The 21888-nt window shown below is 50.0% G+C and overlaps 1 protein-coding gene across 1 annotated transcript; it reads left to right on the top strand.

Moving 5' to 3' along the window:
* Nucleotides 1–1060: 1060 nt before the first annotated feature.
* Nucleotides 1061–21634, top strand: BNIP5 (BCL2 interacting protein 5). The gene is made up of 12 exons (XM_057699445.1): nt 1061–1095; nt 8720–9348; nt 10332–10451; nt 12081–12145; nt 12376–12616; nt 13662–13793; nt 14953–15011; nt 15339–15579; nt 16666–16797; nt 17685–17749; nt 19165–19407; nt 21599–21634. The coding sequence occupies exons 2-12, from the start codon at nt 8724–8726 to the stop codon at nt 21632–21634; spliced, it is 1959 nt and encodes a 652-aa protein (XP_057555428.1). The 5' UTR covers nt 1061–1095; nt 8720–8723.
* The last annotated feature ends 254 nt before the right edge of the window (nt 21635–21888 follow it).

The raw sequence follows: 21888 nt of genomic DNA on the forward strand, positions 1-21888 counted from the left end.
CAATATACAGAAAGGGCTTAGCACTTGACACTCAATATATTTTCTTCTTTTCTTTATGAACATTATCACATTTGGCCCTACAATCACTCTCTAAGGTGGCCACGCAGTTTTCGAGTGAGAAACAAATTCAGAGACATTGTGTCCCCTACCAGAGGTCACACAGCTGGCAGATGGTTCCACGTCTGGGCGACTCCACAGCTCAGTGCTTTCAGTGTTTACTTTGCAATGCCTCCCGGTGTCAGTTAACCAAAACAGATTTCTGACATTTTAAACTTTTGTTTGAATAACACCAGTTTTTCTTTTCTGATTACAAACATGTATAAATTCTCTTTAAAAAAAAATTCAATCACTACAGAAAGTGAAAATGTGAACTTTTAAGACTTCTTAGAATATTCTGTCAAGATTCATGGTGACTCTACCAGGGGCAGCAGGATTTGGAAAACATGTTCCTCATCAACTCCTCATTCCAAGTTTTGTCTCCAGGTCAAGGAATATATGGTCATGGGAATATACATCCAGTGACCTTTCTTTCTAGATCATTCCCTCTTCAGAGTTCTTTGAAGAGAACAGATGAGGGTATGCAGGTGCTAAAACTACCTCCTCCTCCTCCTTTCCCCTGAGTCATGTTTTCCATAAGAGCTTCTTGTTTTCTACTCCATGGACTGGCCTTCCTCCAGCCAGGCCTAAGTTGTTTTCTGAGCATTGGTTTCTTGCAGGGTACAATAAGGAAGTTGTCAAGCGAAACTGTTTTTTTCAGAGTAGCTGAGGTAAGCCTCCTATCTCTGGGGGAGCAGAGAGCAGCCCTGGGATAGGGTGACAGGGCTATAGTGGACGGCCCCTGGATTGGCTACCCATGAGCTCACCTCCTGGGAGATATGATATATATGGCTCTGACCAAAGCATCTTCTGAAACAGTCTGGAAACTGGCAGCATCTTCTCCCTGGGAGAGCTGGTACTACTACCCCTCATTGGATACAACTTCCAGCAGACAGGGAGTGGAACCTAGACGTTGCCGGGAGTACCTGACGCAGAGCCCCCTGGTTGGGGGTCCAGACCAAAGGTGTCCTGGGACAGGAGTGACTTTCAAGGTCTGAGGTTAGTTTAACAATACTCTTCCCTTAGTAGGCTGGAGTAGTGGGTAGGTATCTTGGGGTCCTGAAAGGAGGGTAGACCCTGAGTCCAGTCCCAATGCTGCTTCTAGCTTGCTAAGCTTCAGTCTCTTTATCTCTAGAAAGATAGAAAGTTCAATGGTGTGATCTCAACCAGGTGTTATGCAAAGAGCTCTGAACTAACTTGCACACAGAAGCGCTGAACTCAAGTCCCAGCCCTGCTGCTGACTAGCTTAGCAATCCTGAGCAGGGAACTTCACTTCCCTGGGCCTCAGTTTCCTCATCTGTAGAACAGGGGCAGTGTTAGGTACCTCTCCTGCTCATCTCTCTACTGGATGCTGTAGAGGTCAAGATATAGGCTTTATGTGAAGGCGCATAGGAAAGGGAAACTTCACATAAACGGTGGTGTTGTTATTGCCTATGGCTGGATTACGGTTTTATCATTTTAAGTTTCTTGGAAGCTAGACCAAGGACAGGGAGATCTTATGAAAAGAGTCCTGGTAGCCTGCTGCTCTGACAGGCATTTGATGGGGGATTATAACATTGCATGGCCTGTGGTCCTGGATAGAGGACAAGGCGGGGTGAGAATGGGGTGGGGGTACTTATGGAACACAGACTCTAGTGCTGGATGGAGGGGAGCCATGGTCGTTTTTGGAATTCTCCAGCTGTGCGTGTGATGACCCCACTGCTGTATTACGGGGCCTGAAGTTCCACCATTAGGGAGTTCATTCTTTGGGGTTTCAAAAGATCCTCAAAAGATACAAATCCCTGACATTTTGGAAAACAGGCACCAGGTGATGTGCGTTTGATGGTGACAATCGGATCGGGCAGGTGGTCCAAGTCCAGCCCTTTACATGGAGCTGTGGGTCGGCTCAGGCAGAACTGACCTCCCCCTCTCCTGGGGCACCATGTGGCTGCTGAGATGCCTCTGTGATCTGAAGCTTCGTACAAAATCCCACTGGGCTCTGCTGTAGTCACGCCGTGGCTAGAGTCCTCCATCCCAGCCTGGCCTCATGTTTTGAAGTGGACAAGGACCAGCTGGGGCGTTCCCAGAAATGGGTGCCCAGGCAGGGGATGGGTCCAGAAGCAATGTGATTTGAGGAGCCACCTAGAGACCTGGGCCACTGGGTGATGGGCTGGAAGAGAGAGGACTCAGGGGCTGAGGTGACCGCTCCTCAGGGTGTGAGGGCCCGCCGAGTCAGCTCAGTCTAAGGAGGACTGTCCTTAATTTCTGCTGGCCAATGGTGGAGTGATCTGCCTTGAAGGGTGGTGAGTTCCCATTGCAGCAAGGGTTCCAACAGGAGATGCAAGTCTACAAAGGAGTCCTACCCTAAAGGAGGTGGGCTGGATACTTCCCAGGTCCCTTCCGACTCTAGGAACCTGCTAGGAACCCCGCAGCGGAGAAGGAATACCTGAATTGTTCCCATCTAACACCTGGGAGGTGGGCATGGGAGCAGGATTGGTCCAGTGTGGCGGGAAGAGATGGCCAACTTGTCCCCTTCTCGAGTCCTGCCAGTGGAGGTTGGAGCCGTCTTCCCAGGAGCGTGTGGGCTGTGGATGGGAGACATGTCATCTCGGGAGCCCAGATGGAAGGCTTCGAGCTCGAACAGGCACTCAGCCTTGGGGTTCTAAGAGTCCACAGCCTCACCTGTGTCGATGAACTGTAAATGTGAGCTTGGGATCAGCCCTTGACCCTCCAGCCCACCGACTGGCTTCCAGCCAAGAGCCTGTGGGCCCCGCCCTGTGTGTATGATCTTTGCCTCTGGGACACAGATGTCAATACCTGGGCACATGTGAATGTCTGACTCCATGCGTACAGGTCATGGCAGGCACGTGTGTGGACATGTTTATCTCTGACAGTGTGCATAGCAGATTTGCTCACCTCTAAATGTGTGTGTGTGTTTAAGGGAGGCCTCTCAGTGTAGGAGAAAGAATTTAGAATCCAGAGAAGTGGATTCAAGCCCCATCTTTCTCCCCTTCTGGACTGTGGGACCCTGGGCAAGTCTCTTAATCGGCAGAGCCTCAATCCCCCACTGCCAGCCTGGCCCATTGCCAGGGCTGTGGCCAAGTTGAATTGAGATCATGTAGATGAAAGAAGTGCTGGGTGCCATGTGTCTGGTGAGCTGGTTGTGTTTGCACGTATCTGTGTATTGTATATTTGTTCCACAAACACGGAGAGCCTCCTAGGCAGTGTGGATACAGCAGAGACCAGGCAGGCTCGGGCTGTTTCTCTGGAACTTGGATCTAGATGGTGGGGGAGAGGGGGGCAGATGGCAAATAGATACTCAGATAATTATTCCCTTTACACATAGGGCGGGAAATTCTAGGGTGTTATGAGTTCTTGGAGGTTTACGGTATACATGAACATGTTGCTAGGTCGCAAGAGTGCCTTAGCCCATTTGGGCTGTGATCACATGCTATCATAGACCAGGTGGCTTCTAAACCACAGAAATTTATTTCTCGCAGTTCTGGAGGCTGGGAGTCCAAGACTCAGGCACCGACAGATTCGGCATCTGGCAAGAGATTCCTGGCTCAGAGACCAGGTCTCTCTGTGTTCCACGTGGTGGAAGGGGCAAGGGAGCACTTTGGGGCCTCTTTTCTAAGGGCACCAATCCCTTTCAAGAGGGCTGTGCTCACTTGACTTAATTATCCCAAAGGCCCCACCTTCTACTACCATCACCCTCGGGATTAGGTGTCAACATGTGAATTTGAGAGGGACACAAACCTTCAGTCTACAGCAATGAGTGTCTGTGAGTGTGACTCTGGGTCCACAAGCAGTCTCCCTTGGAGGGGTCAGCTGTTTATTGAGTAGCTATTGTGTGAAGTCCAGGGGTGGAGAAGGGGAGTGGCTAAATTCCTCTAGGAAATGGTGTCAGAGTAGTTACAGAGTAACACGACAGGTGCATGAATTAGAGAATGGTGTATAGATGACATCAGGGTATAATTTAGAAAATAAACCCAAAACAACAGCATGCTTGAGAAAAATTGGCAAACTCCCCGCTCTATAGTAACTCAAGGTCAGCTCTATGCACTTTCTCTGGTGTTTTGTTGTTATTTTTAAACACATAACTGGTATGCGTCATGTCTTATCAGAAGTCCTGTGACCTGCAGATCACTTGGGTATTTCTGAGCAGACTTGGACTTTGCCCTGAAATCTACTTTCTGCCAAGGCAATCAACAAGTTTACAAGAGCAGCTGGGTTTCCAAGCAGCAATGGTCTGCTGCTGTCTCAGGGTTACTGTCTGGAAGCATGGCCCGGACAGGGTGGGATTCCCCGACAGGCAGGCAGAACTTGGGTGAGGTCCCAGGCAAAGAAGGGGCACAAAACAAGAAAAAAGAGGAAGGAAAAAGAAAGACTTGTTTTGAGGAATTCTGGATAGGCAGAATTTTACAATCAGAAAGTCTGGAAAGATTTAATTTCAGCACACATAGAATTTGTGTGCATGTGTTTGTATGGTGTGTGTGTCGGGGGGCAGGTGGCAAGTAATGTGAAAATCTTCTCAGGCAGGGCTTAGAGACTTCAAAAGTCTGAGGACATGTCTGCCCCATAGAAGATCTTTCAGGGTGTCTCCCTGGGGGAGAGTAGGTTTGCCCTCCTAGGGAAGCCAGACTCTCTCAATCCTGGGCTTAGTTTTGGAAGACAGAATCTTTGGAACATTGCAGAGGAGGAGCGGCCAGCGGGGTGGGAGGAAAGCCAGGCTGAGCCCCATCACAGCTGCCCAGAAAGGAAAGAGTTGCGGGAAGAAGTGAGAGGATGTGGTATCAAACACTGCAGCACCTTGAGGGAGGATAAGGAATGGGAAGAGGTCACTGGATTAGCAGTTAGGAGACTTTGGGAGGTCCTGGCGTTTCTCTCCATTGGGGAAACACCTGTGGATGGCCAAAGTCACACATCACCCACCCTGTCTCTCCCTGCCTCTGGGGCTGCTACAGCTGCTCCTCTTCTCGGTCTCCCTCACCTCCCTCTGGGCTCAGGGCACTGTTGTTCTAGGAAGGGGGTGGCCAAATCAAGGCAGTTTTCTTGCAAAAACATCACAAAAGAAAACCATTGCCAGGTGGAATTGTATTGATGCTCTGATTAGAAGTAGCAATGTGTCCTTTGAATGCAGTAGGAGGATACTGTGACCATCAGCAATGGTGGAAACCGTTTCCATAGCAACGACAGTTTTTTTTTGTTTTGGTTTTTTTTGGCACCCGGGCTTAGTTGCTCCGCGGCATGTGGGAACTTCCAGGAGCTGGGATTGAACCTGTGACCTCTGCATTGGCAGGCAGATTCTTAACCACTGCGCCACCTAGGAAACCCCTACAATGACAGTTTTTTAAGCGATCACTGCGTCTCTTTTCTCATTAGCTGGGGAAGGATACTGGGCTCTCTGAGCAGTGGGCCCCCTCAAACCAAGTTAATGCAGGAAGAAAAGGGGCTGGTTTGGTGGTTCTGTTACTGAACAGCTTCTCTGCCAACCTCATCCAATTTGCCCTGATTGGAGGAACATATGGAGCAAGCAAAGAGAACCCTGACACCATTCAGTGAATATTTCTTTTTTTTTCTTTCCTTTCTTCTTTTCTTTTTTATTTCCTTTCTTTTTTCTTTTTTCCGTTTTTTGGCTGCACAGCTATTGGGGTCTTACTTCCCCCATCAGGGACCAAACCCTCCCCTTCGGCAGTGAAATCACAGAGTCCTAACCACTGGACCACCAGGGGATTCCCTCAGTGAATATCTCTAGCTCAGGTTACTTGAATCTTAAAATCAAATAGACCTTCGACCTGAAATTACCTTCTTTTAAGACCACATTTTACTAAAGAGAGAGAGTAGGGAATTCCCTGGCAGTGCAGTGGTTAAGACTCCGTCCTTCCACTGCAGGGGGCGCAAGTTCGATCCCTGGTGGTGGAACTAAGATCCTGCATGCCGCATGCCGCATGCCGCACGGCCAAAAAAAAAAAAAAAGTAATAATACTAATAATAAATAGAGAGAGAGAGTGGCTGTCAGGGGAGTAGAGCATTACCACCTACTAGCACCTCCACTCCCACCCATGTGAGCACTGGGACAGAGCACTCTCTTTGAAGCACACCCTGCATCTTGTTCCCAAACACCAAGCAAACTTCCTGGTACACAGTGGGGGCCAGTTAGAGGTTTGTTGAAAGAAATTAATGAGAAGAAGGCAAAGTATTTTCTTCTATGATTTCTTTTCTTATCCTACTTAACGCCACATTTTGGAAGCACAACCATAAGGCAGACTTTGAGGCTTTCAAGAACATGAGTCAATTTCCAGATAAACTAGAGGTGTGTGTTGCTAAAAGTTTTCATGTACCTCAAATGTTCTTTTAAAGGACACTAAACAACAAATAAAGCCTTCCAAATTGCCTGCTTCCTCATTTTCTTGTTTCCTCTAAGACTGTCCACATGGGGACGCCCAGCAGTGCCAGTGGTACCCACTGGCCTCTGGCCATCCTCCCTATCCTTTCTCCTGAGATCCGTGCTTGAAGGAAGAAAGGCATCTTTGACCATTACTGTCACCTTCAAATCTCTCTGTTATCTCCCCGTGCCCTTTCTTCCCTCCTTTTGTGTATCTTCCTCACATTCACATGGATCCCTGCACATCTGAAATCGTAATTATAGGTTCTTATTTTTGCCTCTAAGCTGGACATAGTAATAGAGTACATTTTAAAGTAATGAATCAGTTGGCAAACACAGAAGATATGATATGAATATGTAATACATAAATACTTAATACACTAAAGTATAGTAAATGCGTGATGAGGCTATAATTACAGATTAGAGTAGGCAATCCATAAATCTAAACTCTATAGGAATCTCTGGGAGCTCAGGATTGAGATTCAAAACCATATTTTATTTTTCTTTTAACTTCCACCAAAGAGCGAAGGGCTTCTGAACAACTTTGGAAAAATCGGAAAGCCCCAGGAGTTTCAGATTGAAGACACACAGATCAAGTGCACTGCCCACACCCCAGCCTACTTAAAAAGCTGCCCAAGGGGAGGTGGTTCTTTTCTCTTTTCCATGGGCAGCTGCTTCATTCTGGATGGAGAACTGAAGGGCCCTGGCTGCTTTAAGATGGAACTGGTCCAAATTCACTTATTGTATGTTAACTGCGCATTCTTAGGTATTGTTCAGTTTACAAAATGTTTCATCCGCATTTATTCCTTTGTTTAATAAGTATTTACAGAGTGCCAGTGATGTGCCAGGCATCGTTCTAGGTACTCAGGATATAAGACCTAGCAAAACAGACAAAGGGGAGGCAGGGAGGCTCAGACAATAAACCACTAAACGTGGAAAGATACAATATTGCCTAACGTCAGGGATGAGGTAAAGGGGGAGACAGTGTGCTAATGCGGGTGCCCCTACGAGAGGGTGACATTTGAGCAGAGCCCTGAAAGAAGTGAGGGAACAAACCGTCAGGCAGTCCAGGGGAAGAATGTTCTAGAAAGAGGGGACCGCCCGTGTGAAGACCCAAGGTGGAGTGGGCCTGAGAGACAGCAAGCAGGGCTGCGTAAGGGAGTGGAGTGAGTGAGTGAGAGGGGACGGAAGAGGTGATGGGGCCGGGTCGGCAGGGCCTTGCTGACTATTGTAAGGACTTAGACTTTGAGCCCTCGGAGGCAGGAGAGTGACAGGCTCTAGCTTACGTTGTAAGAGCACCAGTGGCTGCTGAGGGGAGAACTTACTGTAAGGAGGATAAGAGCAGAGCAGGGAGGCCAGTTAGGAGGCGATTGCAATAGCCCAGGCGAGCAGAGATGGGGCCTGGACCCCGGTGGCGGTCGAGGAGGAGGGGAGACGTGGTTCGGGGCCGGATGTGCTTTGAAGTGGAGTCGACAGGCTCTGCTGATGGATCAGACGTGGGGCGTGAGAGAGAGAAAGGAGTCAAGGGGGACTTCAAATGTTGGGCCTGAGCAATTGAAAGAACAGAATTGCCATTTACCGAGCTGTCTTGTGAAATATTCTTAACAGCCCGTGAGATGGACAGGTAGGTCTCAGCCATATTTCAGATGAGGTCACTGGGCCAGAAAAGCCGCAGGAGCTGCCTGCAGTCCTGAGGGGCAGGACGTGGCCTCTGGCTCCAGCGGTATTCATTTCCTACTGCTGCTGTCACAAAATACCACAAACTCTGTGGCTCTGGAAAAACACAAAGTACTTATCTTATGGTTCTGGAAGTCAGAAATCCAAAATCAGGGACTTCCCTGGTGAGCCAGTGGTTAGTACTCTGCGCTTCCACTGCAGGGGGCCCAAGGTCCATCCCTGGTCGGGGAGCTAAGATCCCACAAGCTGTGTGGGTGCGGCCATAAAAACAAAGTCCAAAATCAGTCTCGACGGACTAGAATCAAAGTGTTGGCAGGGCTGTGTTCCTACTGGAGGCTCTGGGGGACTAGCTGTGAGATCTGGGGCATGACCTCCCATGCATCAGTTTCCTCCTCTGAGAAATGGGACAAGGATACCCCTCCCTCCCAGGGATGTTGAGAAATTTAAATGAGACAGCAGCTTCAAGAGTTGTTGCTACTCACATCACGAGTGGGTTGGATGGGCACACCGGTCAGCCCTGCCAGCCCACTCGGTGGTCCCCGGGGCCTCTTCTAAGGGAGCTGTCTGTTTTGGTTGCAGTGCAATGGAGCCTCCGCAGGGCCCGAGGAAGCCTCTGTCAGGGAGGAGAGCCAGGTCTCTGGACAGGCCGCAGAACCCCCGGAAGGATTCAGAGTCGTGGGACTGCAAGTGCATTTCCCGGCCCACCATCCCCTCTTGGAGGATGCTTCACCGGACAGCCAGCGATGGGGCCAGATGCCCCAAGAGCCCAGCTCAGTCTGCGGAGGCTCAGGGCACCAGGGCTGTAGCCCTCAGCCCAGAGGAGACCAGGGAATTTCTCCCCAGTGAGCAGAGGCCTCTGCAGGACGCCAAGAAGGACAAGGCCCAGTGGCGGGCCCAGCAGGGGTGGCTGAGGGCCATAATGAACTTCTTCTTCGGGACGGACCCCGAGGAGCCCAAGGAAAAGACCAACAAGAGGGCGAAGGGGAAGGAGGGCCTCCCTGAGCCTGCAGAGACCCCTGAGACACCAGGAGAGCCAGCTCCCAGGAAGAAGGCCCACAGCAAGAAGGCCAGCCGCAAGAAACACAGTCACAAGAAACACGGTGCTGAGGAAACCAGGGGGGCCCGAGATCAGGAGGCCGAAGGCCAAGAGGACAAGATAGCCGGGGCCTCATGCTGCAAGGAGGCCCACCTGGGCCCAGCAGCGGGAGGTGAGCAGACCGTGCCCGTTTCTGTGATAACCCCACAGCCTCCCTCCCTCATCCGAAGGGTTAGGGTGCTCTGAGCCAGCTCCTTAAACCTCTCAACAGAGGGGGCTTGGAAGGTAGGGCCGCTATCAGGAACGACACCATTTCTTTGAGGCAGAGCGGCACCGTGGCTGAGAACTTGAGGTCAAACCCCAGTTCCTCCACTCACTGGCTGTGTGACCTGGGGCTGGCGACTTTCCTCTCTGAGCCTCCTTTTTTTCTTGCCATTGATACAATGGAGATTATAACAGTTGCTGTCTCGTGGGGTGGCTGTGGCCTAGAGCTGGCACATGGGAAGTGCTTCATAAGTGGCAGATGTTATTGGTAAGTACTCTGGTTTGAGGAGCACGGACCAGGGAGAAATAGGAAGACAGAGGAGAATCAAGGAGGGAAGCCCTACGCTCCAACACTAGTCTACATGTGAGGGCTGGGGTGGTGACAGGGAAATAGAAACAGCTGCTGGGGTGCTGGTTCTAGACTTGGCTCCAGCAGGAATGTACTTGCTGTGTGACCTTGAGCAAGCTGCTGTCCCTGTCTGGAAACTTTGATTCTCATTTGTCAAATGAAGGAGCTGTTCCCCAAGGTGCCTTCCTTTTCTGGCGCTTAGCATCTTGGAGTTGAATGTCCCACAGGCAGCTGGAGGAGGATGAAGCGTTGCCCTACAGGACTCAAAACTCACCATATTTTTAATAGGGAGAAGAGAGGCAAGGAGGATCCAAAATATTTTGGGGGTGGAGGGAAGGATGTCTGGGCTGAGGCAGCCTCTTTTCAAACGGAACCCTTGGTGGGTTTCTGATTTTTTTTTTGCTCAAGCCTAGAGCTGGCTCCAGCAGTGCTTGTCCTGCTGTGAATTCTGTGCTGTTTCATTGTGTTCATTAAACAAAGTCAGAAGAATGTCCCTGACACCCACATACAGTCCCACACGCTTGGTTTCATCTTTATTAGAGGAGGGGACGTTTCTGAACTCCACCAGCTCTTGCTCCTCGAAGGCGGGGGTGCTGGAGTCTGGAAGGTTTCTTCCCAAGCCGCAGGTCACCAGTGGGAAGAGGAGCTCAGAAAGCCTGGCAGCGAGTCAGAATCTGCTTAGCGTCCTCTTCGCCTGCAGCTAGGGCAGCTGTCAGCAAACGAGATGAATTGCTCCGGAGGGCTGCTTAGACCTCTCAAAATGTGTGTGCTGATCTTGCCCCTTCTGATGCTTCTGGTCACATTTACGTTAGAGCTTCACAGAAGGGAGGCTCAGGACGTAGACCGGCCGCTGGCAAATGCTCCTGCCTTATGTGTTGAGCATGGGACTTTTTTGTTTTAGTCATTTTAAATTTACAGAAGAAGTATATACATAGATATACATACACACATATATATACACATATAGAAGAGTGGAAAGAATAGTTAAACTCATAACTATGACACGATTCTGTAACGAGTTATGGAATAGTGGAAAGAATATATATATATGTGTACACACCTATGTAGAAGAGTGGAAAGACTAGTTCTATGCACACTCATATACTCACAATTGTTAACACTTGGCTGTATTTGCTTCATGTGTGTGTATAATTCTGTGACTGAACCATTTTAAGTAAAATGATGCTTCATCCTTAAATACGTAAGCATACATCCGCAAGAAATGACAGGCTCGTATACTAGCAGTCTCGTTATTGCAACGAATAAAAGAAATATTGCTGTATTAATCAAATTCCCTACAAAAAATGTGCATATTTTAAAAGATATGTAATGTAGGCGCTGTGCATCTGTCAAAGAAGAGGGAAAAGGCATTTCATTGGTTATTTTGCAGGATGTTTGCAGGATAATTGTTTTCTCATGTGAGAGGGAGCTGGGTGGTAGACTGGGTGAAAGAACAAAAGCCTAACAGGATTTATAAAGGAGAGAGAAGTGAGGGGGTGAAAAAAACCTGCAGAGAGCCTGGGAAGAGAGAATCTTGTTTGCACCTTCTTTTGTGTGAACTGATCAGCTGGCAACTAGCTGAGGCCACTCGGGGCACATTGTCTTTGGGTAGGTCAACTGGAATATCCAAGAAAACTGTTTATGTTGCTTGGGCTTCTCTGTGAAGACTTGGCAGTGTGGTTGGGGCACCAATGTGGCAGGCTATCTGTGTCACGCCTGCTGGAGTGCCTCTGATCACCTTAGTTAGCCTGGGTCTCCATCATTTCCCCTGCTGGAATTTGGTAGGTTGGCTCAGCATTAGCCTTGCAAAGTATTTCCAAGCACAGTCTCTCATATGACAGCCTGACAGCCTTCTGAGGGAACCAGGATGGGGATTATGACCCACAATTCACAGAGGAAGAGATGAAGGCCCAGAGAGGTTAAGAGACTTACCCAAGGTCACACAGCTTGTCAAACCCAAAGCAGATATTTACAGATCTGTGAAGTTCAAAGGAAATTATGGGGCACAAGTTGAATGCTTGAAGGACTGACTTGAAAGTTCCTGCAGAAAACTTCATGCTTTGGCCTAGTACCCTTCACCTGTGGATCTTCCAACCCTCTCTCAGAAGGACTAGCCCCTGGAATGTGAAGCTCCCTCCACTCCCCACCCCCCACCTTCCATGCTAAAGGAGTTGTTTTAAGAGGACCCTCAATACAGAAGGCCCAAGTTGGTCTCAGAACTCCAAGCCGGTCATTAGAAAGAGTTCTCTGTGCATCTAGAAAGATTAACTTGTGCATTCATTTTCTTCCAGAGGATACCATCATCCAGAAGATAGTGGAATTGCTCCAAAAAGTGGGAGACCAGTGGGAGGAAGAGGTGAGGAGGAAATAGCCTGCAGAGATCCCCGGGGGCTTGCTGCCTTCTCCTCCTCCTTGCTCAAGCCCCACCTGTTCTTCCGGGCCTCAGTGCTCCCGGCTCTGGGCTCTGTCACCTCCCTCGCCTGGGGCTACCCTGAAGCCCTTGGTTGCTCTCAGTTGCTTCTTGGGGAGCTTTCCCCTCTGCTTGAAGTCAGGGGCCTGATGCAGTTTCTCTCATCTCCCCCACAGCAGCATCAAGCCTCTCAGCCAGGCGCAGCTCCTCAAAGCCCACCAGTGCTCCTCAGGAGGAAATCCCAAGAGAGAAAGTCTAGCTTCAAGAGAACCTTTTCTCACAAAAAACATGGTTCCGAGGAACCCAAGAGAGGAGGGGCTGCAGATGTTTCCAGTCCGGAGTCCCGGCCGCCCAAGAGGCCCAGCTTTCTGCCCCTGTGTGTCGGTGGCCATCGGCCCTCCAGCTCCAGCAGCCCTGGTGAGCAGGCTCACAGTCACCACAGCAACACTGCAGCTGCCTCCAGTGGTGGAACCTTCCCCAAGGCTTGAATTGGCCATTTTAAGAGCTGCCGCCATCCCAGTTCTCACTTTTGCTCTGCCCTGAGCAGTGTGGGGAGGGCAAAAGGGATGCCAGAAGGTCACCTCCACACACAAAGCCTCACTGTCTAGGCAACCCAGCTAAGCCCCCAGTGGAAATTGTGTTCAGGGATTCCCCAAACTATCCTCATCTCTCTGTAGCCTCAGCTTCCACACCCTGGCAGGGGGTAGCACGTACAGGAAGGAACTGGAGGCTGGGCGGCAGGAGACCTGGGTTATGGGCTGTAACTTCCCCATCTCTGTGCCTCAGTCTCCTTGCCTGTAAAATAAGACACTTTCCTGCTGTGTATCTATATGCAATCAGTCCTCATTTATGAAGTACCTGTTATTATCCCCATTTCACAGATGAGGGAACTGAGGCTTAGGGAGGTAAAACAATGTGTTTGTGGTCACATGGCCCATCAGTGATGGAGCCAGAGCTACAGGAAGAAAGGGTCATCCTGAGTGTCAGGGAGGAACAGCCTAGCAGGTCATCTTGGCCAGGAGAATTTATATTTTAAAAAGGAGGAGACAATGTTTAACACCAGAGAGTGGATCCCCAGTGGTGGGATTTCAGGCCACAAGGGGAGATATTTTCATGTAGGGGGATCCTGGCTGTGATGGGTTTAATTCACGCCAAGGTATCAGGCATTTACTCTCCAATTCACGGATCAAGTCAAGATGGTAGAGGGATGAGATCGGCGGGGAGGGAGGAGAGGGGAGCAAAGCCCAGGAAAGGCAGCTGTATGGAGTACATAGGGATGAGGGAGCTTGGTCTTCAGTGCATCACAGAGCCACGGCCCTGCCCAGCAGCTCCCCCTCACCCCAGCAAGGCCCCTGCATGCACTAGTCAAGGAGCACACTGTGGAGTCTTCCGCTGACTTCTGTGCATTAGTTAACACCCTCAGACTGATGAAGCTCACCCACCATTTCCTCTCGCTTCTCAGGTGTGGAAGAACCTGAATTCCAAGAGGTTCTGTCTACAGACGGTGGGGATCCAAGTCCCTTCGAGCTTTCCAACCCAGCAGGAAGCCAGGGACCTGAAGAGGACCTGCAGCTGGACAGAGCCTCGGAATTCAGTCAGTACCCCTCTCCTTTTCTCAGAGTCCCCTTGGAAGAGGTCTGGCCTGACCCCTCTACTTGCAGAAGAGAAACTGAACCAGAGAGAGGCAGTGACCTGTCCTTACCTGCCTCTGAGTGCAGCAGGCTGGGGAGGCAGCTCGGGGTCCAGAGCACAGGCCCCGAGCCAGGCTGCTGTTCCCCTGTCTGAGCCCCAGCTGTAAAACCGCAACAGTGATGACGTCCTCCTCGGTGAGGTCAACCTAAGGCGATACAAGGAAAGCATTGGCCCGTGGCAAGGGCTCGGTAGATGGTATCTTCTTTAGAGCCTGGATTCAAATTTGGGCTCTGACCTCTGCAGCTGTGTGATCTTGGACAAGCTACTTCATCTCTGGTCTCAGTTTCCTCATCTGTAAAATGGGGATAATAATAGTACCTACTCTCCAGAGTTGTTGGAGGCTCTAAATGAGTTAATGATGATAGCATTTAGAGCAGCAGCCATGAGCAACCAATAAATGTCAGCTGCCATTTATTGTGACTATTAGTGTCGTTGTCATGTAGCCCAGCTTGAGAACAGAGCCTCAGGAGATGTAAAGAGACGGGAAGCAGGGTAGGGGCTTTAGGAGAGAAGCTGAACCAGTGGTAGCTGCCATCACTGTTACTGTTATTTATCATGTAATCACCGTCAGTTCTGTGTCTGAAGATCCACTTCCCCCTCCTCCCCCATTCTGCCTGGTTGGCTTGTCACAGAAAATGTGCTTTGAAGGGGAATTGAGAAAGGCCCCTGTTCTACCTAGAAGAGGAGGAAAGAGTGGGGTGAGGGGACCAGTGGAGGCCAGGCCTTTCCAGATGGTCTTCAGGCACCTTCTCTGGAGGCAAGGGCCTCGGCTCTTTCCTACACCTAACGAGGCACATCTAGACCCTTCCTCAGTGGTGAATGGATACACGAATATGTTCCTGTGAAACCAGCCCAGCCCTCAGGCCACCTCTGAGGAATCTGGGGTCCCCATGGATTGGTTGGGCCCAAGACAACCTTAAAGGCAAGCTTAATAGCACCCCACCCTGGAGACCTGTAGGAATCGCCCCGGGAGCCACTGGGCCTTAGGAAATGAAGACTGACCACAGAAAAGCTTGTCTCAACACTCAAGTGTGCGCAACTGCTTTGTTCTTTTTTAGAAGAATTTATCCAGAAGATTATTACCCTACTTCAAGATGCAGAGGAGCAGGGGGGAGACAAGGTGAGGAAGACATCCCCTGTGTGGTCCCTGACCCTCACTATGGACACCCCCACCCCACCTGGCACAGTAACTTCCCTGTCCCTCCCCCAGTTCCACATCTTGCCAGAGCCTGGCTCCAGCCTCTCCTGCTTCCCAGAGCCTCCTCTGACCGCTGCAAGCTCTACTTGTTTCCCCAGCTCTGAGCATCAACCACCCTTCTCCCCTGGCCACACCCTCTGGTCCATAGTGGGTCTTTGTTTCTGGGGATGCTGGGTGTCTTTCCTCAGCTCACTTGTAACTTCCTCAAAGTCAGGTGCCCTGACTCAGTTTCTCTTATCTCCCCCACAGCAACTTCAAGTCCAGGATCCCGAGGTGGTTGTAGAAACCCTGGCCCCAGCCTGCAGGAAGAAATCCCAGGAGAAAAAGTCCAGCTTCAGAAAAGCCTTTTCTCATAAGAAAAGTGGCTTCAAGGAGCCCAAGAGAGAGAGGGCTGCAGGTGCCACCAGCCCACAGTCCCGGCCACCCAAGAGGCCCAGCTTTCTGCCCCTGTGTGTCGGTGGCCACAGGCCCTCCATCTCCAGCAACCCTGGTGAGCAGGCCTGGGGTCACCGTGGTAACAGAGGCTGCCTCTGGCCCCTAGGCTTCCTCCAGGGCAGGGTTGGCCAGCTAGCTGTGTGGTGTCTCGTTCAGTCTTTTTTTTTTTTTTTTTTAATTTATTTGGTTGTGCCAGGTCTTAGTTGCAGCTCGTGGGCTCCTTAGTTGTGGCACATGTGCTCCTTAGTTGTGGCTCGCCAGCTTCTTGGTTGTGGCATGAGAACTCTTAGTTGCAGCAAGCATGTGGGATCTAGTTCTCTGACCAGGGATTGAACCCGGGCCCCCTGCCTTGGGAGTTCAGAGTCTTACCCACTGTGCTACCAGGGAAGTCCCTCCCATTCAGTCTTGACTTTCACTCTCTGCTCTGAGGAGAGTGGGGAGGTGCGGGAGGGCTGTGGAGAAGAGAAAGGGGCTGGTTGCCACCAGGACCCTCCCCCACAACATACACCTTCCCCCGCACCCTACCAGAAACACCTAAAAACAAATGTGGTATGAGAGCAGTTCATCTGTTCATCAGATACGTGCATCAGGATCACCTGGAAAGCTGATTGAAAAACAGAAACCCATATGGCCTGGGCCTCTGTTTTTTCACTACCCCAAAGTGTGAGGACCACTGGTGTACGCAATTCCCCTGACATTTACAGAGTGCCCGCTGCATGCCACGTTCACATGTATTATCTCATTTAACCCCCCTCACCACCCAGTGAAGTTAGTCCTGTTACTCCCATTTGACAGATGGAGAAAGTGAGGTTCAGATTCAGCAAAGGCTCACAGAGTTGCAGGGGAAGTGGGCTCACTTGGTGGGACCTGTCGGCAGGCCTGCTCGTTCTCCTCTCAGACTATGAGGAGGCAGAGGAGGTGGGTGGAAGAAAGAATGAGATTTCTGGAGGGGCAAAGAGCACTGTGAACTCCTCTGAGGCAGATCCAGTGGGGCTGGGGCTTCCCGAGGAGCGTGGGAAACCAGGACCCTCCTCGAGCCAGAGCCTTTGGGCAGCTTCGTGTCAGAACCTGGGTTCAGCAATGTGCTGGTGGATTTGAGACAGGTGCAAACACATTCACAGCAACTCCTCTTTGCCCTCAGATCTGGAGGATCTTGAGTTCCAGGAGTCCTCACCTGCAGAAGGGGGAGCAGTTGGATCCTCAGAAGCACCCTCCCAGGCCAGAAGCCACAAGCCAGAAGCGGGACCTCAGCTGGATGGAGCAATGGAGTCTAGTCAGTGCCCCCCTGCCCTCTCCTGGGATGACTGCCCAAGGGCTTTCCCTCTGCATGGATTTCACAGGCTGAATCCTAATAGAGGATTGGGAAGGTGGCTGACAAATACCCCAGGAGACTCTAGAAGGGCAGAGAGGAGATAGGGTTGGCCTTTGCACAGGGGCTGATGGGGCAGAGTTGCAGGTGGACAGCCTTCTTCAGGTAGACAATGCCTGTCCATTCTGTGGGCTGTAATATCACGCACATGCCATTGCTTTGCCTGAATGTTTCCTATAAAATTCCCAGCTTGCTCTGGGCCACATAACCAGTTGTGTACTGGCAAACAAGCTCCGGGTAGAGGCGGGGGGATGGGGGATGCCCTGATGTGTAGCATTTGCAGATTTCTGTGCTATAAAATTCCCACCATGGCCAATTTCAAGCTGCTGACAGATTATAACAACAGGTCCACAAATGTCCTGAGTGTTTACAATTAACTCTTGGCGAGCGTAGCCACCTGCACGTCGCTGTTTATAGGCCAGGCTGATGGGACATTCCTGCCGCATCGGTAGCCATGGTATTGGCCCTCCCCGCATTCTCATGAGCTGCTCCTGGTCCCAACTCCCATTCCTGACCTCGCTATTCTGTAGGCTGGAGAAGGTCTCAGTTTCCCCATCTGTCAAAATGGAGCTGAATGTGGCGACAGGTGAGGCCTAAGTGCCTTCTATCTCTATGACGCAAACCAAAACAAAGCTCTCATGCTCCAGCCCTACAGTTTAAGGGAAGCGTTTTCTTTGCCCTTCATAACTAATCTGTGTGCTATGTTTTAGAGATAAAATACCTCTGCGATCGATGGACGGGTTATTACAGAACATGTCAACAATCCCTCAATCCTTCTTTATTTTCCTTAGAAGAGCTGACCATCCAGAAGCTGGTGGCCCTTCTCCAAGAAGTGGATGGCCAGTTAGGGGAGCAGGTGAGGACTGTTCAGTCCCCCCAAGGACTGAACCTGAGTTCAATCCCCGTCTTTGCATCTGGGTGACCGTGGCCTGCCCCTTAACCTCTATGAGCCTCTGTTTTCTCTTTTGTGAAATAGGGGATAAATACCTACTTGCCAAGGTTAGTGTGTGTACAGAAAATGCCAGACACATAGCAGATGAGATCAATGTTAATTTAAAATAATAGAAACCTCTGTGGCTCCCCCTGCCAGCCAGGACCTCCTGAGGCCAAATCCTCCTGGAAGTTCAGCTCACGTCCCACCTCCCAGGAAGCCTCCTTCCCCACATCCCTTTGATCTCATCCTCTGCTATCTGCCTTTCACTCTGTCTTGGCACACATTTCAGTGATGATAAAGTCTCCAATTCTTTCAGACTTTTAGAATGTCTTCCCCCGCTAGGTAGACGGTAACATAAGGTTCCCTGCCTTCGAACATGTCACAGTTTACTTGGAGAGACAAACATAGCTCACATACGAAGAGGAGTCAGGTGTGCGTGCAGATCGGAGACGAGTAATCAGTGTAGCCAGCGCTGTTGGTGCCTCTCCTCACCACCAAGGAGCACCTGGCCCAGCTCCCGGCTGCCAGTACCTGCATCCTTTTGCCTGAAGACTGGCCCCCAGGCCCTTATCCACCCCTGTGGTAGGCTACAATGAGCACTCTCCCCCTTCCCAGGAGCAGCCCTCACCCGCAGCAGATGCGAGCTGGTGCACATATACCCCAGCTCCCCCACCCCCTGGGGGGATAACTCTGGGGAGTGTGTTCTTCGAGGGCTCCCAAAGCACCCCGAGGGGATCAGGCTCCCCTGCCAGCCGGAGTGGGATGCCCTGTGGGATGCCTTCCCGTTCTTGCCCCAGGTCTCCAGTGCCCCATCCGTGTTTGCCGGGATCACTTGCCACATCAGTGAGCTGCATCCAAGTCCTGGTCTCTGGCTCTGCCTCTGGGGGAAAACCAACCTAAGACATTTAGGTATTAAGAGGAGGAGGCTTAGGGTGGGAACTGACATTCATCCCACATCCACTTTGCACAAAACAAAGTATCTTGCTTAATCCCCTCCCCCAACAACAGTGTTGGGGGGGCAGATATTATTACCCCTATTTTACACATGACCAAACAGAGGCTCAGAGAGGTCACACAGCTAGCGAATGCTGTTAAGCATCCGTTATCTGAATCCAAAGATCTGCATTTTTTTTTCCATCTTGTTCTGCTGCTTGGAGCTGTACCTTGCAGAACAGATTCTGAGAGGCTGGGGATGGTGGACGAATTTAACAAGGGATGCTCGTCCTAGAGGCGATGAGGCGCCCAGCCTGGCTGCATGGAGTTGTGGGAGGGGGATGCTGGTGGGAGGGGGCTACCTGCCAGCAACACTGATGGCCTGCCTTCATTTCTGCTTCCAGATGAGGCGACACCCCAGCTTTAAGAAGTTTTTTTACAAGCTCTCAGACTCTTCCCTCAGAAAGCTGGTAGCCACTCTGCACAGCCAGGAGGCCCACTCCACCGAACCCAAGAGACCCTGCCCGTTTGTCTTTGGCTTGGCTAACAAATGTGCTGGCAACAACTTCCACACCGTCCTCAGCCTTTCGGGCCTACACTACAGGCGACCCAGCTATGGCCAGTTCCCGTACGGGGAGGCCCAGCAGGTGAGAAACGGCAGTAGACTTACAGTCACTAGGATCTGCTCGCTGTCCTCTCCCCTCCCCTGCTTCGTTCAGGACTTTTGGGGTCCAACTCAGATGCCACCTCCTTGTCAAGGCCTTCTGAGACAATTCAACACCAGTGGCCTTTTCCTTTTCCACTCCACCCCCTTTCCAACCGGATGTGCATTTTCATACTTTTTTTTTTTTTAAAGGTAGAAGGAAATCAGTGTTTGGTTGGTTTTTTCTTCTTTTCTTTTTAAGCTCTTTATTGGAATATAATTGCTTTACACTCTTGTGCCAGTTTTTGAGGTACACCAAAGTGAATCAGCTGTATTTATACATATATCCCCATATCCCTTCCCTCCCACGACTCCCTCACACCCTCCCTATCCTGGCCCTCGAAGGCATCACCCATCATCGAGTTGATCTCCCTATGTTATGCAGCAACTTCCCACTATTTTACATTTGGTAGTGTATATATATCAATGCTACTCTCTCACTTCTTCCCAGCTTCCCCTTTGCCCCCTCCCAACCGCATGTCCTCAAGTCCGTTCTCTGCATCTGCATCTTTATTCTTGCTCTGTCACTGGGTTCATCAGTACATTTTTTTAGATTCCATATATATGAATTAGCATATGGTATCTGTTTTTCTCTTTCTGGCTTACTTCACTCTGTGTGACAGTCTCTAGGTCCATCCACCTCACTACAAATAACTCAGTTTCATTCCTTTTTTCATACTTCTTGACATCAGTATGGACTGCTGGACTGGCTACTATCTTAGCTCACCCCACCCTCTTATTATTTGTTCTGCTTGGCTTTCCAATTGAGACTGGCATAAAATTTAAAGAACAAAGTAAAGTAAGGTTACATATCAAAAAAGGGATGGTTGACGTAGATGAGAAGGATCCCTAGGGCCGTTTGGCTTTGGAAGGCTTCCTGGAGGTGATTCTTTACTGACCTTGCCTTGATTGATTGATTAAGAATAGCCTCTCCCCTGCCATCACTCAGCCTTCTTTTTTTGGCACGTGGGGATCTTAGTTTCCCTGACCAGGAATTGAACCCATGCCCCCTGCAGTGGAAGCACGGAGTCCCAACCACTGGACAGCCAGGGAATTCCCCATCACTCACTTTTTTGATTGGTTTCATGCTTGTCCTAATAATCTCCCCTTTCCTGAAGCTGTGGGATGGTCCCTGTAGAGATAAAACTTATTGCTGATTTTTTTTAATCTGAATTTTCTGTTGGACTCTGATAAAGTTCTCCCCACTCTTTTCAAATTCACTTAAGATGACCTGCTTACAGATATTTGACCAGATTTATGGTGCAGAAACTACTGAGTGAAGTTGTGATTTTAAAGGAATGAAATGCCCTACTGGTGTTGGACAAATAGGACCAGAACTTTTATATCCAAATGGTCCCCTGGGAAACCAGACCTGTATTGCATGACATCATCATCACTCAAACTCTTTGTCTTCTCCTCCTAGAATTACCTTTAAATGCCCTGAGATAAGGCTCTCAAGAAAGCTGGTCTTATTTCATAATATTTGTACCTCACCATTCGAATGGTTTTCCTGGTGAGAACTCCTCATGACCTTAGACCTTTCTTTTCTTAGACTCATTGTCTTCTCCTGGAGAATAGGGATAATTTGCCCTCTAAGGTGGGTTAGGTAGTAGCTGATGGAGTGACCTGAGTTCTTTGTGAAAGATGTTATAGAAACATCAGTTCTGACATCCTCAGTAGCCATAATTCCATCTTCTGGTTTTACTAGCCATTCATTCCTTTATTTATTCACTCGTTCATTCAACCAATAGACATTCAGAGCTTCCTATGAGCCTAACTGTGCAAGATGCTATGGGGGCCTGTGGAAGGTTCTGCTAGGGGAAAAAGACAGAATGTTTACTGATGACAAAATTAAATATCAAATTAATTAATTAAATGCCAAATTAGCACTAACTGAGGTCAATAAAGCAAGTTGGTTCTGGGAGGCTTCCAGGAGGTAGCAGGCACTGATTTTGACCATGGAGAGGCTATAGATGGGGAGAAAGGACCTGGGGGACATGGCAGGTAGGAGGTACTGTGTTAGCAAAGACCCAGAGGTGGGAGCTACTGGGTTAATGAGAAGTCTGTTCTTATCAGGGTGGGGCCCGTACATACTTGGGCTATGGCTAAAACCTGTGTTCTTTTTCTCCTCCCAGAACATCACAAGTCCTCAGAGCCAGAGTCCGGATTGACAGCTAGGCTTTGCACTCAAGTTCCCTGAATTACCCAAACATCGGCAGCTTTAGCCAGGAAACCTTGAAGATACTCCGTGATGTCCCAATCCAGTGCTTCACAGACATGACTAAAGACGAGGGTGGACAGCCATTCTGAGTCCTTGCACCATTGTGGGCTATTGAGATGGAGACTGCACAAAGTGTTCTTCCACAAAGATGGAGGCAGAGGCCATGGGGCGGGGGACGGGGAATAGCACTGGACTGGGAGTTAG

This window comes from Hippopotamus amphibius, chromosome 11 (assembly GCF_030028045.1).
Source record: "Hippopotamus amphibius kiboko isolate mHipAmp2 chromosome 11, mHipAmp2.hap2, whole genome shotgun sequence".
Taxonomy (NCBI): Eukaryota; Metazoa; Chordata; class Mammalia; order Artiodactyla; family Hippopotamidae; genus Hippopotamus; species Hippopotamus amphibius.

Bases quoted from the DNA above. Each gene is read 5' to 3' on its own strand.
- BNIP5 (XM_057699445.1), top strand. From the start codon at position 8,724: ATGGAGCCTCCGCAGGGCCCGAGGAAGCCTCTGTCAGGGAGGAGAGCC. The intron at 12,146-12,375 runs GTGAGGAGGAAA...TCTCCCCCACAG, and splicing joins GAGACCAGTGGGAGGAAGAG to CAGCATCAAGCCTCTCAGCC. The intron at 13,794-14,952 runs GTCAGTACCCCT...CTTTTTTAGAAG, and splicing joins GGACAGAGCCTCGGAATTCA to AATTTATCCAGAAGATTATT.